Below are 27,813 nucleotides of genomic sequence, written 5' to 3' on the forward strand. Positions count from 1 at the left end.
TAGTAGAACTCTGCTCTTTCTTGCACATTACAGTGACAGATGTAACAAATGTGACTCGCCTCTCACTCATAAAATACCTAAGCAACTATTTATTAAGGAGTGAGCTGGAAGAACTAGAAGATAATGGCATGGCTGAGTTATTGATGATCAATGAGAAAATAAGTGATCTTACAGTGACTACTGTTGATAATCCAGGAAAAGAGGTGGCACCAGGAAACGTTGAAGGGGCAATGAACACGGCCCAGATGACAGATAGAGAAACAGGTGCTATAGCCGAATCACTTCAGGCCATGAATGTCAATACTACTGTTCCACATAGCACAGCAGGGGCACAGGCAGATCAGTCACAACCACCACACAGACACAACGCGTCAGTGATTTGGCATGAAGAGTTCAAAATCGCAGGTTTAATTGGTGAACCAGGCCAAAAGGACAGACTATCATTTTCTAGTTTGGCTCGTCAAATAGAAAACGGGCTGAGCAAGGGGTATGCAGAGCAGGAAATCATCGATGCTGTAATTCGATCCATTACGCCGGGGCTCCAGCTGCGTAGCTATTTGGAAGGGAAAGCTGACTTAACTCTTCCGACCCTCAGACGCATCCTACATTCCCACTATCAGGAAAAGAATGCCACTGAGTTATTGCAACTGTATGCTGTCAGTCGGAGAATGTGGAAAAAAAAAAAAAAAGAAAAAAAAAAAACATTGATTAAGGCACTCACTATATACGTAGGTGCTACTTAATTCCATTGCTAGACAGTGTTGTATAAATATCTATGTGAAATGCAAAGCCGCATTTATGAGTTAATTGACTCCTAAGAGGTCACATGTCGGGGACGACATCTAAATACTGAGGGGAGAGTGTAATAGGCTGGACTGCATATGCAGTATAAAATGCTGGAGATTACTATGGGTGAAATACTGTATACTGTAATTCATGTGATGCTGTTAGTGTATACAAGTTAATGTAATAGGTCTTCGGTTTAAATAATTATTTATACAAATGTTGGAAAATACTTTCAAGTGTTATGTTTTGAAATAACTAAGGTGTTTAGAAATATTTCTAGTATGTTATGGAGTAAAATGTTATTATGTTTAAAGTGGGCGTATCTGATTGGCCACGCGCGTGTGCGTACGTACGTATTCCCAGGGAGTTCTCGTGATGCGCTTCATTCTGAGTAAAGCTGTGAAAGTGAAGCATCGCATCGTGTGTATTTACTGTGTTAATATTCTCCCTGACAGGTATTGAAATGCACATTTGCACACTAATGTATAAAACTCTCTCTAGATGCGTCCATCTTAATGTTGTATGTTCTAAAGTAATGTGTAAGTTGTGTTTATGAGTTTAAGCTGACATAGCACGACCGTACCACGTTAGCATGTGGCTAATATGCGCTGGTGGATGCACGTGTATGTTGGGCAATTAAATATAAATGTAGCGATTATATTATGAGTTACCTTCCTGTTGTTAATAGGTTATATTGTTATATGTGACGTAAATGTGTGAACACCATGAAGGTATAGACTAATACAACATGTGGTGTGTGCATACTGAATCACACGTGCATGTGAGGTATGTAAATGTGAACATGTGAAGTTCATACTGTGAATTATTTTGTTTGAAGGTAATTGAAGGTACTGCTGGGTACAGTGAATATAAAACTTGAATGTAGAATGCATACTACCTCAAATATGTACTCAGGCTTAGTCACATTGTAAATTTGGTAAAGTGCCTTTGATTGGAGGGAAGTTATTTAGATATTTGAGTTGATACATTTATTGTTGTATGCAATAATTATTGGTTCATTGCTACAATTCATTCTGAGTAAAGCTGTGAAAGTGAAGCATCGCATCGTGTGTATTTACTGTGTTAATATTCTCCCTGACAGGGGTACTACATGCACATAAAAACCAAGTAAGCTTTCAGCGAACAGTCAATAGCAAAACACCAAAGCGATAACATCGTAATGTTTGCAGGTGACAACGACGTGGTTATGGGATTCATCAATAACAATTATGAGAAAGAACATCAATTGAATGCAAACAAGACAAAACAGATGACTGTTGACTTCAGATGCACCAAAGCCCCACATTGACCATCATTACACATCAGACAACACAAAATTTCAAAATCCTGGGCCCACACATCTCTCTGAACACCCAACAGCTCCTGTATTTTCTAAGGAAGCTGAAGAGAGATGGCATTTACTCCTCCACCCTCACTGGTTTCTACAGAGGCGTTATATGTTAGAGTGTATTAACCAGCTGTATCGCCATCTTCTATGGAAATCGCTCAGCATCTGACAGGGGAGCTCTACATTGGGTAGTGAGGATGGCACAATGTATCGCTACTGCAAAAACGTACTGCCCTTGACGACCTTCATATCGTTGAGCTCTAAGAAAATTCTGTGTAAAAATTGTGTTTTATGGTTAAAGGAAGTGTCTACAAATTTAACAGGTGATGCCCTGGCAGAAAGTTACAAGCACATTTTCTGTTTTTCTATGATATGAATCAGTCAAATCCCACTGCTGCTACTCTTTATGTAATGTTAGATTATGCCTCCATGCCAGAAATAGATCCAGCTCCAGACACCAGATCCTATCAGAAAAATACCTGTTTTGTCTGGTAACAGAACAACTAGTCGGCAAGTCTTGTATCAACAGTCTTCTGTCAGCCCAGAAGTTGACTGTAAATCCAGTGAAGAGCAGAAGCAGGAGACAAAGTAATGATGATAAAAAGGAGTCAAGTTTATTGAATAATTTTAGTTGCATACGTTTCAATGCTCAGGCTTCAAATGAGAAACACAAATCCGACAAGTGTTATTATACAACAAGCAATAGCAATGGAAAATTATTTCACAACAACTGTGACAATAAAAGCCTTGAAATAACAAACACACACAGTTTGAATTTGAAGATCCTTATATCCTTCAATACTCTGAATTTGTCTTCTGCATTTATCCCATTCACACACAGCAGTGGTTCTGCAGCCATTTAAAATTGGGGGTTAGTTGCCCTCTTGCTCAAGGGCACCTCAGCCATTGAGGGTGGAAAATAGCGCTGTTAATTCACCCCACCCCCTACTTTTGGCTTAGAATTTTCACTTCTATGATGAGCTTAAGATTTACTGCCTTGCTGACAAAAGTTAAGAGTAGGCCTACAGACCCCAGTGTCACAGAGAACCGTCATCACAGCAAAACTGCCGAGCTTAGAACAGGAGCAGACGGTCTGATCAGCACTGGATCTCACTGTAGTGCAGCCATGTGTTGACCACGCGCCTCCTTCCAGTTCAGGATCCCAAAACACACACATATGCTTCTCATTCTTTTTCTGGAGGGAAATGTATGTGCAGAATTGTTAGTTGATAGTATATCATATTGGTGTAACACATTATATGTGGTACATTGAGAGCAAATTGTTCCATACCGTCAAGTGATAAAACGTGAGCTTTATTGGTTTCTTTAGGTTGGTTGTCTCATAGTAACTAAAAGTGGCAGTTACTACTTTTGAATTGATCTTGAAAGTTTGCTTTTGCTGTGTCTCTAAATGGTTAAAACAGCAGTTGAGTGATTCCTCCAGACCTTTGTAGCTGAGGAGAGCTGCAGTCGTAAAGCCTGGTTGATGCACAAAGACAGTAAAAATCGTTTTATACTGACACAATAAAATATACAATATTTTACAATAAAACACAATATACTGACACTTTTTTATGTTGTATTTATAAGAATGTGTACCGAGGTATGTATTTCCTGTTGCTGTGTCCCAGTGGGAGGTCAATTGTGCTCCACTAGTATTCATCATGAAATGACCCTCAGGTGGAGAATTGCCCCTCTTTACTAACATTTCCACATCTGGAGGGCAAAAACCACATTACAAATGTAAAACAGATTCATTGAAGCAGATGCTACTGAAGATGGTACTAGTGGTACTGAAGTGTAATGTTTAGTGACGTATTTCTTACCTGCTTTAGCGCATATTTTCCTGGTCTGGCTTGCTGACAGTAGATGTCCGATCAGTTTTAGTATGATTACCGCAATCCTAAAAAATGCTGAGACTATATCATTATCACCATTGAAGCCACCATGAAGCAGATCATCTTGATCACACAGAAAGGCCTGTATTGTGGTGGGTGAAATGAGAGAGATTTGTGGATCAAGATGATGTTTAAAGCACTCATTTGAACTCTGTGAATGTCTGCAAGACACTTTACCACTAGTGCTGTCAATCGATTAAAAAAATGACCTAATTAATCACACATTTCTTCTGAGATTAATTGCGATTAATCCCACCTAACTTTAACGTTTTAAATATACTTTTATATTGCAATAATTTCACATTAAATCTTAAAATTAATGTACAAACAACATAAAGACTATATTGACATATAGACTATAAAGACATATATTTTTAATATTTATTTTATGGCATCTTTTTTATGACTGAAGGCCAGTATCACTGATACCAATACTACTGATGTCTCTATAAAATGGGTTTCCCCCCTAATATTTAACCATTGACAATAGAGAATGCAAATATCTTTGCAAGAGAACACAAAAGTTTTGCGAGGGAATGCAAAGTATCTCGAGGGAACGCAAAAGTGTTGAGAGTGAACGCATAACATTTCAAAAATATTTTTTCCTCCCGCCCGGAATTTTTTCTACTCACCCTGAATTTTTTCCCACCACCATGTCTCTTTAAGGACTCCGTATTTTTAGGCTTTGCTATGCCACACTATGTCAGAACAGTGCGAAGGTCTGTCATGAATTTAGTGGTTATTCACTCTTAAAAATAAAGGTGCTTCACGATGCCATGGAAGAACCTTTTTGTCTAAATGGTTCCATAAAGAAGCTTTAACATCTGAAGAATCTTTCTGTTTCACAAAAGGTTCTTTGAGGCGAAAGAAGGTTCTTGAGATTATAAAAAGGGAAGAAAGAGATGGTTCTTTAAAGAACCTTTGACTGAATGGTTCTTTGTGGAACCAAAAATGGTTCTTCTATGGCATTGCTTGAAGAACATTTTAAGCACCTTTATTTTTAAGAGTGTATAAATTGAAAGCTCTGGGAATTTTAAAATAAAAAATGTAGTCTAATAATTATAACAACAACTACTACTAATAATAATAAATGGGCTTTCTAAAGCCAACATAATAAAGTAAAACTTTTGACATTATTACAAATAGCATTTTTTAAAAACTGTTTTATTTTTGCCATAAAAACGGATTTAAAAAGTGTCACCTCCAAAAGTTTCTCTCCATCCTCTTGTGTATTATTCCTGACAGACTCGCTCTGACTCAGTACCTGACAGCTGTTGTTCATCAAAGAGATGAGTTTTGTGAGCTTTGGTGATGCCTACAGAAAAGAGAAATCAGCATTCTGGTTAATTATGAATTACTGTAATATTCATATTCTGTATCAGTGGTCTAGTAAAAGTCACATACCTGAGATGCTTTGCTCTCACTTAATAATCTGTCACACTTAAGCTCTGAAAAACAAAACTAACATAATATCAATATCACATGAAAAAAAGTATGGCTGGGATTAGGTGATCACATCTGATATTCAGATCAGCAGCACGTGTTGCACAACAGCTCATTAAACAAGAATCAATAATATTACACTGAACAAAATAGTAACCTTACATAATATCACTGAATCAACATAACTACATCCATTTATACCAACAAAACTAGTTTTAGGGGTTTGAACAGGTAGAAATAGCTCTTTAAGTGCATACTCTCACTAGGCACGGTTGCGTTGTACCAAACCCGATTGCGATTATCCCCTCTTCCCACTCCCTTGCTGTCCTGCACTCACACGGCATATAATGTTTTGGGCTGGAGCACATTTATGTCAATGCAATGTTCCATAGCTGTTTTGTGCTCATGTTAAAACTAAGGCAACTGTTTTGCGTTATGAATTATGGGAAAACATGAAATATAAGAGATATTTAGGAACCAAAATAAACTTTTAACAGAGAACTCTAACCTGTGCATTTCATTTGTTTGTGACCATAGTTGGTGAATCCTAAGCTGCACAAACATTCATGACCGTCTTTGCTGTTTTTGCAGACTCCTCCTCCACATAAAGATTTATCAACGTCACATACATCTTCAACAACATCAAAACAGCATTTTGGAGGATATTAGATTTCTCAAAAATAAACAGAAACTTCAGTGTGTCAAAATGTAAACTTGAATGGTTTGAAAGGACCTACTCTCGCAGAATTCACTTGTATCAGTGAAGTTAGTTTCTCCTGACTTTAGTCTGAATCCAGCATCACAGATGCAGTAGAAACCTCCAGCAGTGTTATGACATGATGCATGGTTTCCACAAAAACTGGGATCATTGCATTCATCGGTGTCTGTAATTTAGGGACAGATAATAAACAAAACTCTCAACTGAAAACTCTCACATTAGACTGCAAGCAAACAGATGGCCAAAAAATACGTAGGATAAAATTGTTTGATACCAATACACTGAACTCCTTGTCCTGAATTAAATATTTCTTTTCCATTGCTGGAAATGTAGCCAGTTGCACACGTGCAATTATAACCTCCTTCAGAACTGACACATTCTGCATTAGGACCACAATCAGCGCTGCCATCCACACATTCATTGATGTCTGAAATGAGATGAACAGAGATTCAGATGTTTTCTCTGCTGCTCAGAGATCATGTGAGATTCATCATATCAAGCTCTCTTTACCTTTGCATGAAATTGAATCCGCTTGTGTGAAATTATGAGTTGAAAGAGGTGTGAATCCTTCATGACATTGACAGTAGTAGCTGCCGTCAGTGTTGAAGCATCTTGCATTTTCTCCACAAATGGATGGTTGAGACACACACTCATCGTCATCTATAACAATGACAGAGAAAGTTTGAATAACCATAGCACCTTTTCCTGATTTTTATTTAAAATTCATTAAAAAGTACTGTTTCATGAATGTGTCCTATATCTGCAATAGGCCTATAATTTCTAGCTATTCAATAATATAGAGCAATATCAACAGAACTTGATTATTATTTGTGTGTTTGTGTGAATCTTGTATAAATGTTAGTGTAATATCCTGATTATTCAGTAAATCAGAATATTTTGTGTTTTTTCTTTTATCCACAAGAATGTATTTTATTTCATTATAATGATGCATTAAGGCATTTAATGTATTTCATTATGTGGTAAATAATTACATAATTTCATAGTTTTAGTATAAAAGTTAAAATATGCATTTGCATAGTGTTAAAAACGTTTTTATAAATATATAGAAAAATGTATAGGTCGTTTATAAGATAAAAACCCAGATATATTTCATCTATTATTATTTCATGATGCTTTGAGTGTACTATGGGAAAAATGGAAGCGTAGAAGAAGAGAAAAAAATCGAGAAGCGCGGAGGACTGAACAGGTCATGCCAATGTGTCCGGGGAAAATGGTAAAAAGTGCTTAGAGCCGCTTTTCAGCAAGCCGGGAAGACTGATCCTTGCTCCAGTGGACCGCAGGAGAGTTCGTGGACAACCCGCGCTGCGAGAGAGTGAGTTGAACTGTAGCTGTGTCTCATTTAGAAGGCTGCACCCTCCGGAGGTCGAATCCTCTAGAGGTCGCATCCTCTGTAGGATGCATGTACGAAGTGTCCTCAACCAAGAATTAAACAAGACGGCCTTCGTAGGACAGGCGGAAAAGGAAACTGGAAGTATCACGTTGCTATGCCAACACATTTAGAGCATCGTTGCGCTCTCACACTACTTAAACAAAGGAAAATTATTTCTAAATTTGGAAAGTAATTTGAAAAAAAAAATGCTTTTACTTGTTTTATTTTGTTCAATGTTGAGGAACTGCAGCGTACGTACAGCAGACATCTATTAGAGAAAAAAAGGAGGAAGATATTTAAAACAAAGTTTATCCGTGTTTACCGAGGCGAACTAAGGTAAGTTCTACACACCACATCTGCGCTTGTGTGTACGTTACATCAGCCGGTGCTGGCATTTTTTCAAATTAACAACGGTTGTTCACGGCGACGCAAAGAATTGTGGGTTATCTGTAGCAGCGAAGGATACACCTCATGCATCCTCCGATTTCTTGTGAAAGAAGGTCGCATTCGAAGGTCGCATTCGGAGTGTCCTACTTGCTTTTCTGAAATGAGACAGCCTCGATGACGTATGCAGCCTTCGAATGCGACCTCCGGAGGACGCAGCCTTCTAAATGAGACACAGCTTGTGTTTTCCAAAGACGAAGCTGAGAGAGCTAAGCTAGGCTAAAGCTAACTTTGTCGTGTCTGTGGTGATTTCCTCGCTGAGAGCCGCAAGGAAGCAGACGATGTTGCCGCCGGAGATTCAGCGCTCACCTGTGGGGAGGATGACAGGGAAGTGGGATTCCGTGTGCCCACGTTCTTTGTTCCTTGGATCGTGAGGACTGCGATTTTCTTCAGACTGGTAGGATTATTGTTGCGGTGTTTTCAAATGGATATGAGCTCCAACGCGCCAACGCAAGCTTGCATAAAACACTAAGAGTGCACTCAGGTTGACTTTATTTGATTAACACATCTAAGGATTTAAAATATAATTTCACATTTGAATTGGGTAATTGTATGACCTGTGTTTTTATTTAATTAATACAAAACCCTAAAATGCATTTATTGTGTGTGTTCATCCTTTCTACACTGTAAAACAGGCACTGTGAGATATATTCAAAAGTTACGTGGTAACCAAAGGCACATATTTTGAGTTATTTAATTAATATTATTTTTGGGAAACCTCTAATTAGTGTTTTAAAGGTGAGGATCATATTTAACCCTAGACATAGTTGTATACATTGGAATGTCTCTTTTCCCAATTTGTTATTTAGAGTTTAAAGGGGGCATGCACTGAATAGTTATTCCCTTACTATAACGAGCCGGGTGGTAAAAGGGTTACATTTTTGGGGGCTTTGTCCGGGATTTTTTTTTAAACATACAGTTTACCCAGCATTGAGTTATTTGTGATATTGTTGAATGTTTTATTGAGTTTTGCTGTATACCTTGAAGGTTTTGGTTTCTTTTTCTGCTCTAGACTGACAAAATGGAGGCAGTAGAGATTGCAGCGTGGTGTAAAAGACATCAGCTAGATCCCGCTCATGCAGTAGTCTTAAGTGGTGTTTATGATGTCCACCTCAGTCACCAAACCAGCACTCGAAAATAAAACTGATCCTGAAGTTGAATGACTCAAAAGTGAACTCAGCGTGATCAAAGCTGAATTGAACAATCTCAAGGCTGCAACTGATGCGGCAGCAGCAGCTCAAGCCGAAACAAAAAGTTCCAACCCTGAACATGCAACCAAAAGCGAATATAAAAAAAATACAGCTCCACAAAGACCAAAGAGCAACAGAGACCAACCTGGAATAGTTTGTTATCGATGTGGAGAAGACGGACATTACATGAGAGAATGTTAAGGTGTTGAAAACCTCCAAAGAGTCAACAAGCGGCTTATCAAACTCACAAAGAAATCGGGAAACTACCACAGGGCCCAGTAGAGGAACGGCCTGGTGTCCCGGACTTAAAGACACATTCCAAGAGCATCAAAACAGAGAAAGAATTGGAAGACACTATCCCTAAAGGCTTAGCTGGCCCTAGCTCTGCTGTATCAGTCCAGATTGAAGGCATTTACACTAAAGCCATACTCGACACTGGTTCTCAAGTCACTCTGCTCTACAGATCTTTCTACGACAGATACCTGATGCACCTGCCATTGACACCTATCAGTGCTTTACAGACATGGGGTCTCAGTCCTGCGGATTACCCGTATGATGGCTATTTGTCACTCAAGCTGGAGTTCAGGGAAGCCGATGTAGGCGTGACAGAGACCACTGATGCACTTGTACTTGTCTGTCCTGACCCAGTCATGAAAGATAATGCTGCTATACTTGTTGGCACAAACACACCCACTGTGAGAAGACTTCTCAAAAGTTACAAAGACAAAGGAGAAAACGTCACAACAGTACAACACATCCACCCTGCTTTCAGAAAGGCTATGGATGAAAATCTCAAAGTCCCAACCTGAAACTGATAGCCACAAAAGAGGATCCGTATGGTTTGCCCAACCAAAGCCAATAACAATACGCCCAGGTGGTGTAGCAAGGGTCAGAGGCGTGCCAAAGTTTCGAGGGATACCAAGTACCCAAGCTATTTTGGTGGACTCACCTGATGATTTTATAGAAGAACCAAGGTTCCCAGATCAAATCTTAGTGAGACCCGAACTGCAGTCAGTCACTGTTGTAAGTTCCAGAAGAATCACGATCTTGGTCAGTAACAATTCATCAAAAGAGATCACACTGACCAGAGGTATGCCAATTGCCTACCTCTTCCCCGTTGACGTGCTGCCAACACCTACTGTGAAAAAAGAGGCAAGCATCACGTATTCAAAGAAACTGACCCCGTCTTCTTTCGACTTTGGAACCTCACCTGTTCCTAAGAAATGGAAAGAGTGGCTAGTCAACAAAATGATTGAACGGAGCGATGTTTTCTCCACTCACGAGTTCGATGTGGGTTGCAGTAAAAGCTCGCAACATACTATAAAAACTATTGACGACAAGCCATTTAGAGAAAGATCTTGTCGCTTGCCACCTGCAGATCTCGAAGTGCTTAGACAGCACCTGTCAGAACTAAAAGAAGCTGGCATAATCACGGAGTCACGCAGTCCGTATGCATCCCCTATAGTGGTCGTACGAAAGAAAAATGGGAAGATCTGCATGTGTGTGGACTACCGTACGCTAAACAGACGGACTATCCCTGATCAATACACAGTGCCCAGGATTGAGGATACACTTGCTTGTCTAAATGGAAGCAAATGGTTCAGTGTCCTAGATCTCAGAAGTGGATACTACCAAGTGCCCATGGGTGAGTCGGACAAAGAGAAGACTGCTTTCACATGTCCACTTGGTTTTTACCAATTCGACAGGATGCCTCAAGGAGTGTCAGGTGCTCCTGCAACTTTTCAGCGAATTATGGAAAGAACTGTAGGTGACATGAATTTGATGGAGGTGTTGGTCTATCTAGATGACCTTACGTGTTTGGCGCTACACTCGAAGAGCACGAACAGGCTAAGACTGCTAAAAGTACTTGACCGCCTCAAAGAGGAGGGCCTCAAACTGTCGTTAGACAAATGCCAGTTTTGTCAACCCTCAGTATCCTATGTCGGCCACATTGTGTCACAAGAAGGCGTGTCTACAGATCCAAAGAAAACAGAAGCAGTAACTACCTGGCCCAGACCAACTACTGGAACTGCCTTGAAATCTTTCCTTGGATTCTGTGGATATTACAGACGCTTTGTCAAAGATTATTCCAAAGTTGCATTCCCTCTAAACCAACTCCTGTCTGGTTACCCACCTCATGCGGAAAGATCCAAGAAAAAGCATGAACAAACCTATCTCAACCCGTCAGAACCATTTGGTTGTCGGTGGGATGACAAATGCGAAGCTGCTTTCGAGGAGTTAAAACAAAGACTAACAAATGCTCCTGTGTTGGCCTTTGCAAATTCCCAGTTACCCTACGTGCTACACGTTGACGCAAGTCAAGAAGGGCTTGGTGGAGTTTTATACCAAGACCAAGGTGAAGGGCTCAGACCAGTCGCTTTCATTAGTCGCAGCCTAACTCCATCTGAACGTCACTCTCCGGCACACAAGCTGGAATACCTTGCTTTAAAGTGGGCCGTAGTCGATAAGCTACATGACTATCTGTATGGTACAAAGTTTGAGGTCAGAACCGATAACAACCCTTTGACCTATGTGTTGACGTCTGCCAAATTAGACGCAACGGGCCACCATTGGCTGGCAGCTCTGTCCACATATGACTTCAGTCACAAGTACAGATCAGGAGTCCAAAATATAGACACAGACGCACTGTCAAGGCACCCACACCCTAACCAAAATTCTGAAAGGCAATGGACAGACATTTCCGCAGATGGCATCAGAGCTATGTGTCAAGTATCTAAAGTGACCAAGGAAAGTACCTGTCCTGAAAGAGCCATTGATCATTTAGGCTTCTCCATGCACGCCATACCCAAAGCCTACTGTAATCTGTCTACACTCAGTCTCAAAGGAATGCCTATTCAAAAAACGGAAGCGTAGAAGAAGATAAAAATATTGAGAAGCGCGGAGGACTGAACAGGTCATGCCAATGTGTCCGGGGAAAATGGTAAAAAGTGCTTAGAGCAGCAAGCCGGGAAAACTGATCCTTGCTCCAGTGGACCGCAGGAGAGTTCATGGACAACCTGCGCTGCGAGAGAGTGAGTTGAACTGTGTTTTCCAAAGACGAAGCTGAGAGAGCTAAGCTAGGCTAAAGCTAACTTCGTCGTGTCTGTGGTGATTTCCTCGCCGAGAGCCGCAAGGAAGTAGATGGTGTTGCCGCCGGAGATTCAGCACTCACCTGCGCGGAGGATGACAGGGAAGTGGGATTCCGTGTGCCCACGTTCTTTGTTCCTTGGATCGTGAGGACTGGGATTTTCTTCAGACTGGTAGGATTATTGTTGCGGTGTTTTCAAATGGATATGAGCTCCAACGCGCCAACGCAAGCTTGCATAAAACACTAAGAGTGCACTCAGGTTGACTTTATGTGATTAACACATCTAAGGGTTTAAAATATTATTTCACATTTGAATTGGGTAATTGTATGACCTGTGTTTTAATTTAATTAATACAAAACCCTAAAATGCATTTATTGTGTGTGTTTATCCTTTCTACACTGTAAAACAGTGTAAAATATATTCAAAAGTTAAGTGGTAACCAAAGGTACATATTTTGAGTTATTTAATTAATATTATTTATGGGAAACCTCTAATTAGTGTTTTAAAGGTGAGGATCATATTTAACCCTACACATAGTTGTATACATTGGAATGTCTCTTTTGCCAATTTGTTATTTAGAGTTTAAAGGGGGCATGCACTGAATAGTTATTCCCTTACTATAACGAGCCAGGTGGTAAAAGGGTTACATTACCATGCACAACCCAAGTAAAATCCTGTTAAGCAAAGTATCATAGACCTATATGTTAGCTTTTTTATTCATACCTACACACTTTCCCTTGCGCTTTACATATCCAAGTACGCAGGGTGTTTGCATCAGGATGTTCTCTGTCAGTGCTAACAGAAGAACTATAAGCAGAAAATAAAGAGTCTGTTACTGCAAGTTTAGTGTCTTTGGTGTAGTTTAATGCACATATAGTGAGTCTGAGACCACATTGATAATATGGGATGTTTTTATGTTAACTTGCAAAATGCAGATAGTTTTAGGAACGGTCAAAAGTCAAACCAAAGGCATTCAGAAATTTAAATGAAAAAGAAATGAATAAATTCATGATAATTTTCAATTTGACTAAAGTAGTTATGTAATGAAATGGTAACATCGACTATATTGCTCTCATGCATGTCAAACTGAGCCACATTTTGACCCATCCTAATCTCATAGGTAAGACATGCTAAAATTAACCAAAATTACGTATTGCCTATAATGGCTTTATGTCTTAGAATACAAAGTTGGAAGACGTATCAAAGAAAAAAATAATTCTATTAAGCTAATTCTATTTCCACTCATTGTTCATGACAGTTGCATTGAGATGATGGCCAGTCAGGAAGTACACTGCTCGAGAGCTATGGGTGGGGTGCTGCGCAGTACTGTGGCTAACAGATTTCACTTTCAGAACCAGCATACAGATCACCGCACTGTCTCATGCTTTGACCACAGGCTTGGTCAGCCAGAAGACTGTTTAAAAGTGCCGTAACACTTTTTACAACCACATTGGTGACTCAGCTGTAGCGTCTGGACCACTCCAACACACAATATATATTTTGTTAGCTAGATTTCACAAATACTTTGTAACACCCCAGGACGCCGAACAAGACCCTGGTTTCATGGTAACCCGATACATTTACAACCTTGTGGAATGCGAGCCGGCTCTCATTCTGCTTTCTCCAGAAACAAGGGGTAAAAATGCACAGGAGAAATGGACTGTTCTACTAATTAATTCATAGGAAAACCTTCTTTGCCATAACCTAAGGCAGTGTTTCCCAACCGGGGTGTCTGTCGAGAGCAGGGGTGCCATGTAAAAAATCCTTTTTTAATATTTTTAAATCGCTAAAATGTTCAAAAAGCATCTATTATATAATATCCATTTCTGATGTCGCCAATAATTAGAGATGCACCGAACTTTCGGCTGCCGAAAATTAGTTCACCGCTCAGGTTTCACTTTCACGTGGTGTGACGCTCTGCGTATTATCCCACTCTATGCGCGTGCGCATGTATGCAGTCACTCCACTCGTATACCGTTCATGCAAATCGGAACAGCAAAGTCCGCTCAAAAAGTGAGCCGACAGGAAACATCGATGTAGTACAGTATTGGTTCTGTCTGCAATAGCCCTACTGTGCTGTAACATGATGTGGTATATATATGGCAACTCTGGTAACGCTGCCCTCTCATTCATTGATCTGCTAACCACTATGTTATGCTCGCGTGTTCTGATAATAATAGCTTTCTAGGACTAAACATTATTTGGATAATTGGTAAAAAAAAAAAAAGTTAAATGTCTTAACCCCCTACTGTTAGACCTACCTGAAAAACTAAAAAGCAATTTATTTAATTCGAAGGCCTGTCGTTATTTTTTATTTGTGCTATCATTATTAATTTCTTTATTTGTTCTTGCTTTATTACTGACTGCTTACTTGTAATTTTTTATTAAATTCAATGTTTGAAATCAAGCTATCTCGTGCTACTGCACCAAAATTACCCCACTGTAAAATTTAAAAAACACTGAGTGAGCAAAAATTTGTGAGATTGCTAGTTATACTGGTAATTAAATAATGTTTACATATGTATAAAAGCCTACATTAAAATCTATCATATAAATTGGTCTCTTCATTAGAAAGTAACCAACTGATTGCCACCATGGACAACATTTTTTAATAATATTAAAAATATCTGTATGACATTATATTCTGCAGTTCTTCCCTGTTGTACCGAATATCTACTTTTCAAATTATCACATCGAAGTTAGAAATTCAAATATTGTGACAAAATTAATTTTGTAGGGTGCCGCAAGTTTGTTAAAATTTCCAAAGGGTGCCGCGACTAAAAAAAGGTTGGGAAACACTGACCTAAGGTATGGTCTTGCTCATTATTTTGTAACCAAGCATCGGGCAAACAATGTTTTTAGGATTTTGTTCTTATTTTTTTCAGTTTAACAGTAAGGTTTATGTAACACTTTTTTCGCTCTTCATAGTTTTTCCTGGGTTTGATGTCATTGTCCCATCAGCCTGGGCCTCTCAGCTGTGGACACATGAAAACACCTTGGATTTCCTGTCCTGATTTGGTTTCCGTCAATATTTTTCCATTGTCAAAATCAAAGCCAAGTAACTTCACGATTTAAAGTAGTTCACCCCAAAATAAAACAATCTGTCATAATTGACTCACCATCAAGTTGTTTCAAACCTGTATGACTTTCATTTTTGTGTGGAGCATAAAAAAGGACATTTTGAAGTGTGTTTTTGTCAGTGGTTATCAAAGTGGTTTTGTTACCAACATTTTTCACAATAAATTATTTTGTGTTCCCCAGAAGAAATAAAGCCATAAAGGTTTGCAGCGACAATGAGTAATGACAGAATCTTCATTTTTCAGTGAACTAACTCTTTAACTTTGAGCTAAACAACACCCAGTATCACTTGTCATTTTCTCACAATATCACATGAACTCACAATATTTTGATTATACAGTTTTACTATTGCAGTAAATTTATGCAATGATTACGCAGTTGTTGGCAGGGCAACGTTTCATTTAGCAGAACCACACAGTGGCTCCATACAAACATCTGTCTCTTCATTCATCAGTGGAAACTTCAATCCTGAAGAAATCTGAAGCGTGACTCACCCAGACTCAGCAGATGCTTGTGCCTCATGGTCAAAGAGTGAAAGAAACTCGCAAAATTAAAAATCAATAATGAAAACGGCTTATGGTTTGATCCTGAGCAACTTTTATGTTTGAATGCCTCCTTTTCTCAGTCTTGCTCTCAGACTAGGTCTTCTGTCTCTCTCGCTGACTCTAATGCTGAACAAGCCTGAAGTGCCTGAAAGAGTTTTGTTGGTCCAGCCCCCTGCTTTGGTTGACACCGAGAGGGAGGGAGTGGGACAAAAAGTTGCAAGAAAATGAAAATTGGCTTCATGATGTCAGTGTAGTGTTGAGTAACTCTTTCTTGGATGTTAATCTGTTCGCAGAATCTTTCTATTTCATTAAGAAGCATTAAAAACAAACAAACAAAAACAAAAAATGTGAAGTCACACGTGTGACTTCCTGTTTTCGTGTTGTCATGAAGGTGAATAAAGTAAACTTTAGCAACCATATAGCAATTTGTTAAAGGGGTCATCGGATGCAAAAATCACTTTTGTTGTTGTTTGAACATAAATGTGTGTTGGAAGTGTGTGTACACATTCACCCTATAGTGATAAAAATCCACGCAGTGTTTTTTTTTAAATCACTGTTTTAAACCCCCCTTTCTCAAATCAGGCTGTTCTGAGATTCCTGTCAGAATGTTCTGCACAGGCCGCTCCCACGATAGTTGATTAACATGGCCGTCTTACCTTAGACCCACCCTGAGTGAGCTGTGAGCTGTCTGCCATTGTGTCGACTCCGGTGCAGGGGAAGACAAGAATGTCTCAGATTAAGCGATTGCGGTGTTTTGTTGCTGGATGTAATAATGAACATAGCAGTCGTCATTTACTCCAGACATCTGAGCAGCTGAAGACGCAGAGGATTAACGTTATTTTCGTTTTTTGAAAGGAATGCGCCGATCCCCAATCTGCCTAAGCGCGAATCATTCACGATCCAGCTTCATCTACAGAAGCCATTGAGAAATTTTAACCAAAGTATGTTATAGACTTTTCATTAAGACCGTAAAGAATCATATCAGCTTGTGGAAAATGGGCATCTGATGACCCCTTTAAACTCTACCCACAACACGCATTGTGACAGCACATATTATTTTCATTTTCTTCAAGTCTAGTAATTCGAAAGAAATCTATAAAATTTAAACATTGTGTTGCTTTGTTGAAGGATTGTTTTTTTAAAATTCATGATTGATATGAATACAGAAAGGTTCAGTTGAATCTCTATTTGAATCATTCATTCAGTTCTGCTTTCTCTGCAGCCTTATGTTACTGTAGACACCAGCGAACAGTACATGGGCAGAACAGGATATGAACAGGAAATTACAACAGATGGAACAGGTCTGCCAAACATGTCAAAATAAACTCATATCTCTCTCATTCTTTTACATAATAGAGACTCTGCAGAGGTGTTGCATTTTTGGAGGTGTGGCCTAATGTTTAGAGAGTCAAGTGACTAGAGACTAGTAAGCCAAAGGTCATGGACTGCAGTGAATGTACATTCCCACCTACATTCAAGCACCTACAAGAGTGAATATACCTATGGAGTGAATATAACGCGCTCTCTTCCACCTTCAATACTCATGACTGAGAGGAGACCCTTGAGCAAGGCACTGAACCAAAAATGGCTGCCCACTACCAATATGGCTGCCCCATGTTGAGTGTGTGTGTGTGTGTTTGTTCACTACTCACTGTTGTGTGTGTGCATTCGGATGGGAGAAATGCAGAGCACAAATTCAGAGTATGGGGCGCCATACTTGGCCACACGTCACGTCCTTTCCCTTTCCTTAAATCGCTGTTAGGATGTAAAGTAATATTGGGTTCTCCTATTAAACTCCCCAACAAATGTTAATAGCAAACACTGGGGCATAAATACAGTGGGGATAACAAACCTAACTAGACACAGGAGCAAATCATCAGGGAGAAATGAGGGAAACTACAAGAGCTACAAAAGGACTAGAAACAAAACTAGAAACAGGAACAGAAAAAAAGTCCAAATGGGAGAAAATATTTGTTTGTACACAGCTCATGTCCGTAGCTCTGTGGATCCAACAGAAACACAGAAAATGACACAAACATATTGTGCAGTGCCTCAAAAATGTTTGAAGTCATATTTACTGGATAGATCTATGAATGCCACAGTTTTTTCACTTGCTGTATTGGACAATGCTAGGAAATATGAGACATTTTAAAGTGTGGTGTAACGAATTTAGCTCACAACAGGAAATATGAATAATTAACCATAACTAGTTATAATTAACTATTCATATTTTAGATCCGCTGTAGATATTTAGCTGACCTCTCAGGGTCAACTGTCTTGTCAATTCTAAGAACGTTAATTTCCTGGTTAAGGGAAATAACTTTCTTACTGTACAATTCTACAAAAGCTTGTAGCGTAAATCTGCATGATTAGTGACTCCGGTTATGAGAGGGATGGTGTCTTGTAGTTGGTGATTTCTTTTCGACTTTTCCACACTGATGCCGAGTCACTGGAAGAGAATTTAATCTTTATTTTTTCAGAATAATTCCTCTTTGCCACTCTGATATTAAAGACTCTTAGAACACTAGTATGTTGCGTAGGTGTAAACATACAATATACATTCTCAATTAGCTCATCCGAATACGAATTCATAGTAGAGTAACATGGTAGAGTTACTTATATGAATGAGTGGTTTATCGTAAGCATGAATAAAAATAGTCTATAATACAACAGATTAATACAAAACAGCAATAATATACACAATGGCCTGAAGAATATGTGTGTTCATTCAAAGAAAGGTTTTCCTATTAATTAATTAGTAGAAAAGTCAATTTCTACTGTGCGTTTGTCCTGGGACATGCAGGGATTTTCCCTGCTTTAGATACTTTTGGCCAATAAACCCAGTGATATCAGCGTTGGTTGCCATGCAACAAAGGGGCCTGTTTCGGCTTCCTGGGGTGTTACGCATTCCGGGGGGAAGGGTTCATGGGTCCTCGTATGGCTTGTTAACTGAGGGGGGTTACAGAGTATTTGTTAAATATAAAAACAAAATATATATTGTGTGTTTGATTGGTCCAGACGCTACAGTGGCTTAAGTGTCCAAATGCATTGTGAAGACAATGCATGCACTACTGTTTAAAAATGTAGGGTCAGTGGGATTTTATTTAGCAAAAATTATCTGATGCTCACCATGCAAGGCTGAGCAGAAATACAGTCAAAATATTGTGAAATATTATTTGAATATATTTAAAAGTGTAATTCATTCCTGTGATGTCAAAGCTGAATTTTCAGAATCATTACTCCAGTCTCCAGTGTCACATGATCTTTCAGAAATCATTCTAATATGCTGATTTGCTGCTCAAGAAACATTTCTTATCAGTGTTAAAAACAGTTGCTGAATGCTTAATATTTTTGTTTTCAAGATTCTTTGATGAAAACGTTGAAAAGAAATTTGAAATATTTATGAAATATATATATATAAATCCAAACTGTATTGTTGCCTGTTCCAAGTATCCTAGATCAATCAAGTTCTGGTCAGTGTTTCCTATAAATGTTTATCTTGTAATACTGAAATCCACAGCTGTTCCTCTTATTCTGCTCTTGTCCTACACGCTGCTGACAGCAAGAGAATGAGTGCTGAGAAATTGCTTATTCCCAAGATGTTTGGTGATACCAGACAGAAAAGGGATTTTGGTGCACAGTATTTATAAATACTCCAGGTGTAAGAGAACATGAATATAAAATAGAGGATGTGATTGCAGATGTGCAAGAAGCCACAAGATGTATCATACGAAACAAATATTTTCAATGTTATTCACCACCGTAAAATATAGCGTCACTTTTTCATTTCTCCCAAATAGGGTCTTTATTTTGGGTGTTTATTTTATTTAATGTTCTATAACATATAGATTTCAAAATTCCTATTTTAATTTAGAAAGCAGTACATGGGTTTGATTCAGAAAATAGCTTAATATAATAGCTAAACAAAACTTATTAGTTACTAGTTACAAATACTATGTACATGTATGCTTTTTTCTGTATTATTGTAGTTATTTCTGAAGCAATGTAAAAATGTTTGAAAATATACACTTTGTGAATTCGTTTTAATACACTGAACAAAACTATAAACGCAACACTTTTGTTTTTGCCCACATTTTTCATGGGCTGAACTCAAAGATCTAAAATTTTTTCTATGTACACAAAAAGGCCTATTTCTCTCAAATATTGTTCACAAATCTGTCTAAATCTGTGTTAGTGAGCGCTTCTCCTTTGCCAAGATAATCCATACACCTCACAGGTGTGGCATATCAAGATGCTGATTAGACAGCATGATGCATGCCAATTGCACACTCCCTCAAAACTTGCGACATCTGTGGCCTTGTGCTGTTTGATAAAACTGCACATTTTAGAGTGGCCTTTTATTGTGGCCAGCCTAAGGCACACCTGTGCAATAATCATGCTGTCTAATCAGCATCTTGATATGCCACACCTGTGAGGTGGATGGATTATCTCGGCAAAGGAGAAGTGCTCACTAACACGGATTTAGACAGATTTGTGAACAATATTTGAGAGAAATAGGCCTTTTGTGTACATAGAAAAAGTTTCAGATCTTTGAGTTCAGCTCATGAAAAATGGGGGCAAAATCAAAAGTGTTGCGTTTATAATTTTGTTCTGTGTAAATAAATGCCCCTTTTCACAAACAAAATATTATACTACATATTGTCTGCTTGTTGATGGTATAAATACTCTACTATCAGTAATTAATAACCAGTACACTGTGTTCTGTCATTGTGCTGTTACTGTCCTTCCTCTTTCATCTTGAGTGCTTATATAGCGTTTAATTTGAACCAGGAACTACCCAACAGCCACCTCTTCCTCCACAAACCACAAAACCAACATGGTGTATGTCACGGCTTCACACTAAATGTGTAGGTGGTTGCTACGTTGTTTTTTGTAATTTCTAGTGTTGATAAGGGTTTGTAAGTGTAATCGATAAAAGTGGTATTAGCACACCTCTCCTCAATAAGAAATGATTTGAGATATCATTCATGTCAACAGCACAAACAGGCCAAAGCTTAACATTTTATATTTTGCTGAAATCCCCAAGTACGAGCAATAATTATGATGTTTGCCTTATTTATAAGCACAAGAACAGTTTATAGGACTTGTATGGTTTCTGTATTTGCTGTTTACTCTGAACTCCTTCCTGTTTTCTTTCAGGGTATTGACCTTTTGTACAACTTCTGTGGAGGCCTAGAAGCGGAGAAAATTTCCATAGTTAACTGGTTTAGTTTCACTTCAAATTTAATTCAATCTACCTTCACAACCCCACACACAAAGCCTCTCTTTTATTTCTCTCTCCACTTGTTCATGTGTATTACTAAAAACTTCTAGATCATGTGTGTTTAGGTAAGCAAATTTTCATTATGTTTAAAGTTTAAAAGAATGTGTATGCACCTAACAAGCATTTTCGGTCATATATATATATATATATACACACAGTGGGTACGGAAAGTATTCAGACCCCCTTAAATTTTCCACTCTTTGTTATATTGCAGCCATTTGCTAAAATCTTTTAAGTAAATTTTTTTCCTCATTAATGTACACACAGCACCCCATATTGACAGAAAAACACAGAATTGTTGACATTTTTGCAGATTTATTAAAAAAGAAAAACTGAAATATCACATGGTCCTAAGTATTCAGACCCTTTGCTCAGTATTTAGTAGAAGCACCCTTTTGATCTAATACAGCCATGAGTCTTTTTGGGAAAGAGGCAACAAGTTTTTCACACCTGGATTTGGGGATCCGCTGCCATTCCTCCTTACAGATCCTCTCCAGTTCTGTCAGGTCGGATGGTAAACGTTGGTGGACAGCCATTCTTAGGTCTCTCCAGAGATGCTCAATTAGGTTTAAGTCAGGGCTACACCAAGGTTATTTTAGTTCTGAATTTTTAAATTAGTTTTATTTTAATATCGTTTTCAAATTTGCTATACAGTTCAGTTTAGTTTTTATTAGTTTCATTAATATTGTTGTTAGTTTTGGTTTAGTTTTTATTTTGTGAACGCATTTTTATTTAGTTTTTATTTAGTTTAGTTTCAGTTTTAGTTTTAATTAAAGTTTAGCAGAATTAACAGATCACTTCCAGAGCACAGGCCAAAGAAAGACTTAGGCATAAAAGGCAATAAGGCATAATTTAGCCTTAGTGATGCAAATGTTTAGCGACACAAAATTAACGCATGCTGATATTGATTAAATGGTAAAAGTATACAAATATACGCCAAAATGAAGCAGTCAAGCCTTTTTACCAAATAAATCTACCCAAGTTGTGCTTAATGTCATCTAATGATGTGTACTGAGATATTTAATATGACAATAAATGTAGCTTCATTTGGTTATGACAGTTAGATGTCTTTTTTTCACAATCATAATTTATTGTAACTAGGCCATTCATGGTAACTTTTTGTTGTGCGATATATTGCACCAGAAATAATTGCGATAAGCGATATTATTGTCATTTTAAAGACCATTTTATGCCACTGAATATATAATCATAATGTAACAGCATAATAATGCAAGAAGGCCTACACACTTCCAAATGACAACAAACTTTTAATTTTTAAGAATATTTAGATAATAGAAATGAAGTAACAAAATATTAGATACCTTAAACCTGAATAAATAGTGAATAAACTATTTCTAACAAAAAGTGCAAAGTAGAAAAAAAGAGAACTGCACAAAGAACTTGTATGAAGATTTTTCCATCTACAGATTTTTCCCTGACCTTCTTTTCTCTGTAAATGAAGGGTGCACACTATTGCTGAAAAACACAATCACTACTTAGCAGTCAGATGTCCGTATGCACAAAGGCACAGATCCCTAAACAAGACCATATCTGCAGATGAAACTTTTTTTGTAGAAGCATTTTTTAAATTTGAACTAGCACCTCCTGACTACACCACGTTATGTACGAGAAGCTGCAAAAGACTGAGGCGCAAGTGGAATGTACAAAACATGGTGTCATTAATTTAAGTAAATATAATGGGCGACATATTGCGTCACCAAAAGTTGAGGTCATGTACATATAAGTCGATATATTGATTATTGCGACAGGCCTAATTGTAACTGTCGTGTCTTGCTCACTTTTCCGTGAACAACTGCGCATAAATCATAACTGGGACTAATGAAATTCAATAATAACGGCAATCGCATTTAACAGTAGGCTCATATTTGAATTTGTTCTTTTCATTTATTAAGAATTATAAGCGTGTTTATGATGTGATTTAGCCTATGCACATTTGCCCGAAAGCCTGGCAAAGTGATCACAAGATGCTATGCTCAAGTTTTGTATTGTTTACAGAAAGGATGCGCGTTCTCGTCTTTTTTTCTGTTAGTTATTACGTTGCGCTGCGTGCCTGTTTTTCTTCAAAGCACCAACTTAGAATGCCTAATTTTGGTTTGATTGCTTGTGGTACATGAGAAAATAAATAATTTTGCCTACCTGATGTAATAGATTTAATGCAGGTGTGGTTCGGTTCGCGACTCACGGTCTTTATGTCAAACGGGTCTGGTCTGGTACAGAATTAAATTAGTGCTGCTGTTGGATAACGGGTCGAGTGTTCTCTTAAGTACTGCTGGTGCACGTTTACCAAACAGGACCCATGCAGGACTCTGCTTTAAACTGCTTTGCGTCTCTCCGTCAGATAACCTCACTTGCACAATGCGCCATTTACAGGTATTTCCCTAAACCGCCGCCGCCACATGGTCATATATTTCTAGCTCATATATTTTTCCGCCAAATGATTACTAAAACGATTATTTATTTTATTTCAGTTAATTTTTAAATAACTGTTGTTAGTTTCGTTTCGTTTTAGTTTTTTAATTATTTTGCCATTTTTATTTTATTTCAGTTAACGAAATAGTTTTTTCATCAATCGTTTTCATCTTAGTTTTCGTTTATGAAAATAACCTTGCTGTACACATCTGGATATTTGGGTTAAACTGTTCTGGAACAGTGTTGTAAATACAACTTAACCACTGATTTGCAGTCGTGTTCTCTTTTGGAAGACCAAACAAAGTTTCGCTTTCACAACGAAAAACACTGCGGCCTAGCGTGAGCCAAAGCCACGGCTTAGCGTGCGCTGAGGTCGGGATAGAGTGAGCTGAGGCTGGGCTAGCGTGAGCTGAGGTGGCGGGGTCGAGAACGGCACGCCCGGCGGATCCGACGAATGAGCGGCAACCACATGTGACGGACCCCGGGCTGGACTCCGCTTTGTCCACGGTGAAAGTTGATGTATTCCATCAGCGACCAGCACTGATCAGCTCTAGGCATGACGAAGCGGATATCGTCCTCTTTTGGAAGACAAAAAAAAATTGTTTCGCTTTCACAACAAAGCACACAGCGTCTTCACGACATGGCTGCAGCGTCAACAATACTACAGCGAGAATAAAAGTTACGCCTTCTTTCTTTGCATGAACATTTTGGGCGGCGTTATGCCAATCTTCCCACAGAGCGGCGTAGGTATGTTGGGGCATGTTAGAACGAGTCGTTTTAGGTAGGTGTGGCTGACTCTGAACTTTTATAAAGAATATCTCTTTGGATTTGAGACTTAAGTCTTTGCAACTTTACAGATCTTCTTTATGCACCAAGAGCTTGAAATCACATCATATGACCCCTTTAAAAGATTCAGATCAAACTAATTTTAATATTACACACAGATAACCCGAGTAAATACAAAATGCAGTTTTGAAATAATGATTTCATTTATTAAGGGAAAAAAGCTGTCCAAACCTGCCTGTCACTACTTGAAAAAGTATTTACCTCCTAAATCTAATAATTGGTTGTGCCACCCTTTACAGCAACAACTGCAATCAAGCATTTGCGATAACTGGCAATGAGTCTTTCACATCGCGGTGGAGGAATTTTGGCCCACTCTTTGCAGATTTGTTTTAATTCAGCTACACTGGAGGGCTTTCGATCATGAATGGACTGTTTAAAGTCATGCAACAGCATCTCAATCAGTCAATCACAGCATCTCAAAAAAGTCCGGACTTTGACTTAGCCACTCCAAAAACTTTCATTTTGTTTTTCTTGAGCCATTCAGAGGTGGACTTGCTGGTGTGTTTGGGATCATTGTCCTGCTGCATAACCCAAATGCGCTTAAGCTTGAGGTCACAAAGTGACGGCCGGACATTCTCCTTCAGGATTTTCTGATAGAGTGCAGAATTCATGGTTCCATCAATTATGGCAAGTCATCCAGGTCCTGAAGCTGCAAAGCAGCCCCAGACCATCACACTACCACCACCATGTTTGACTGTTGGTATGATGTTCTTTTTATGTAACATGGTTACATAAAACATATGGTTTTATGCCAGATGTAATGGGACACACAAAAGTCTTGGGGATAAACAAGATATTTTTTTGGCAAATGTGAGACGAGCCTTTGTGTTCTTTTTGGTCAGCAGTGGCTTTTGCCTTGGAACTCTCCCATGGATGCCGTTTTTGCCCAGTCTCTTTCTTATTGTTGAATCATGAACACTGACCTTAATTGAGGCAAGTGAGGCCTGCAGTTCTTTAGATGTTGTTCTGGGTTCTTTTATGACCTCCTGGATGAGTCGTCGTTGCACTTTTGGAGTAATTTTGGTAGGCCGGCCACTCCTGGAAAGGTTCACCACTGCTCCAAGTTTTCCAAGTTCCTTGAATTTCTTTAGATCGCAGCATGATGTGTTGCTCTTTAAGCATGCTTCACTTTGTCAGACAGGTTCTTTTTAAGTGATTTCTTGATTCAACAGGTCTGGCAGTAATCAGGCCTGGGTGTGGCTAATGAAATTTAGCTTTCTAAAATAATGTAGTTAATCACAGTTCTTTTTTTTATTTGAATTTAATGATTTAACAAGAGAGGGCAATTCATTTTTCACGTAGCGCCAGGCAGGTTTGGACAGATTTTTTCCCTTAATAAATGAAATCATCATTTAAAAACTGCATTTTGTATTTAATTGCATTATCTTTGTGTAATATAATCTTGGGCTTGACTGAGACCTGGATTCGTCCAGAAGACTCAGCAACCCCAGCTGCTCTAGCTAACAATTTCTCTTTCTCTCACACCCCCCGTCAGGTTGGCCGGGGTAGGGCACTAGTCTGCTCATTTCTAACAATTGGAAATACTCAACCCACTCTCCCCTATGCAATTATAACTCATTTGAATCTCATGCGATTACTGTAACAGCTCCTGTAAAACTCCAGGTTGTGGTAATTTACCGCCCTCCTGGGCAAATTCTAGCCACCTTCCTACCTTCCTATAATGGGCTGCTGTCCTCGTTCCCGGAGGATGGCAGTACACTTTAAGTCTTTGGCGACTTCAACATTCATCTATTCATCTGTTATGCTACAGAGTCAGACTTCCATTCACTCCTTCCTTCATTTGATCTCAAACGACTTACCACTGCAAGCACGCACAAATCAGGCAACCTACTTGACTTAATTTACACACACAATTGTATTGCAGACAACATTTTGGTAAAACCCCTACATATCTCTGACCATTTCTTCATTACATTTAAACTACATTTTGCTACCTGTGTGCCACAAACCCCTATACTGGTTACTTTTAGACTAAACGTATGCTCCCTTTCCCCCTCCCATCTTTCCTCCATAGTATCCTCCTCTCTTCCCTCACCTACTGAAATAGGAAATTTTCAATTTCCCGGTCAAACCCCATGTATTCGAAGACTAAACCAAAAAGGTAAATTAGAGATTCCTATTAATGATCTGCTTTTAGACTCCATGCAGAAGAGGCATCATCTGTACGCAAAAAAGAAAGCAGAAATGGAGAAGAAGAGAAGCAGAAGTGACCGGACAAGAGACGATGGACATGCTCTTGATGGCTAAGGAGCTTCTTCGGATAATTCGTCAACATGAACGTATAAATAAACGGTTGATGAAAAGGGTTAAACAATTTATTGAAGTAAATGAGTTTAATTTGAAGATGGAAGCTTTGAGAAGTGAGGTTGACTGTTTGAGGATTCAAAGAGCCAGCGCCACTTCTAAGAGTATAAACGGTTAAACTGACATCCTGTCAAAAAACGAGAGCAGGTGTCACTATCTGGGTTAACAGTTAAAAAATGGAAAATGTTAAAGTGTGAAAACCTGCTCGCATATTTTTGCAAAGGTGTTGCTGCATTGTAGAATAGATGCATAACTGTGGGTAGCATAAAAAGGTCAGACATCCTGTGTTAGCGAATCGGAGATAAACTTTGTTTGAACCTCTCCGCATATATTTTTTTGAGATGTACGCACGTCTATATGCTGTGCTTAGTGTGAACAAGGGGTGTAACCAAGTGTTTTGTGTGTCTTGCACTTATCCAATGGAGTGTTTGAATAGATGCTTTGCAGGAGAGGAATTGTGTAACGCCCTCTCCTATGTAATCAAGCGCTTTATGATTTTGCGGGGCCGGAAAACGGGTGAAGACTATACGTTGTTACTTTCTTGAATTTTGCTTATGAGTTATTGTTTTTAATAAAGCGAAACCATTTGTATATGGTGATTCGATAAACTTTCTTTTAATCAAGTCTCTGAGTAATTTATTAAGGGTAACACATTATCTGAATTTAGTTCATAAATCTCCAGTGCGGACCTCATAGTGGTGAAAACCCTGCTGAGCCGGTCAGGACGTTTCGCCGTGGACCTCGGACCTTGCATTACACTTCCCATTAATGAGAGGTAAGGGCTGTATTTGCTTATGACAGCTACAGGTGGCGGACAAAGTGTATATATGAGGTTTATTGGTTCATTAAGTACGAAATTTATACAACATGGCGCCCAACGTGTGAGGCCCGAGAAAAGGAGTAGAAAAATTCAAAGATAATAGAGAACGTGTGGTAACCCAGAAAGTCCTTGCAGATCACGACCACAATGGTAGTCCAGAAGGACTGTTGTCTTTTTCG

At 38.7% G+C, this 27,813-nt stretch overlaps 1 protein-coding gene across 1 annotated transcript in view; it reads right to left on the bottom strand.

The window, feature by feature from the left end:
- LOC107587953 (CD97 antigen-like) overlaps window positions 1–16,043 on the bottom strand; it is a 93,987-nt gene extending 77,944 nt beyond the window's left edge. The window contains exons 1-4 of the mRNA XM_016275932.1: window positions 15,879–16,043; window positions 13,030–13,113; window positions 6,704–6,853; window positions 6,468–6,620 (exon numbers count right to left, since the gene is read on the bottom strand). Of these exons, the coding sequence (XP_016131418.1) occupies window positions 6,468–6,620; window positions 6,704–6,853; window positions 13,030–13,113; window positions 15,879–15,906 (415 nt within the window). The 5' untranslated portion in view covers window positions 15,907–16,043. The remainder of the gene's footprint in view (window positions 1–6,467; window positions 6,621–6,703; window positions 6,854–13,029; window positions 13,114–15,878) is intronic.
- Window positions 16,044–27,813: the final 11,770 nt, after the last annotated feature.

This window comes from Sinocyclocheilus grahami, unplaced genomic scaffold, assembly GCF_001515645.1.
Source record: "Sinocyclocheilus grahami isolate Dianchi unplaced genomic scaffold, SAMN03320097.WGS_v1.1 scaffold97.1, whole genome shotgun sequence".
Lineage (NCBI taxonomy): Eukaryota > Metazoa > Chordata > Actinopteri > Cypriniformes > Cyprinidae > Sinocyclocheilus > Sinocyclocheilus grahami.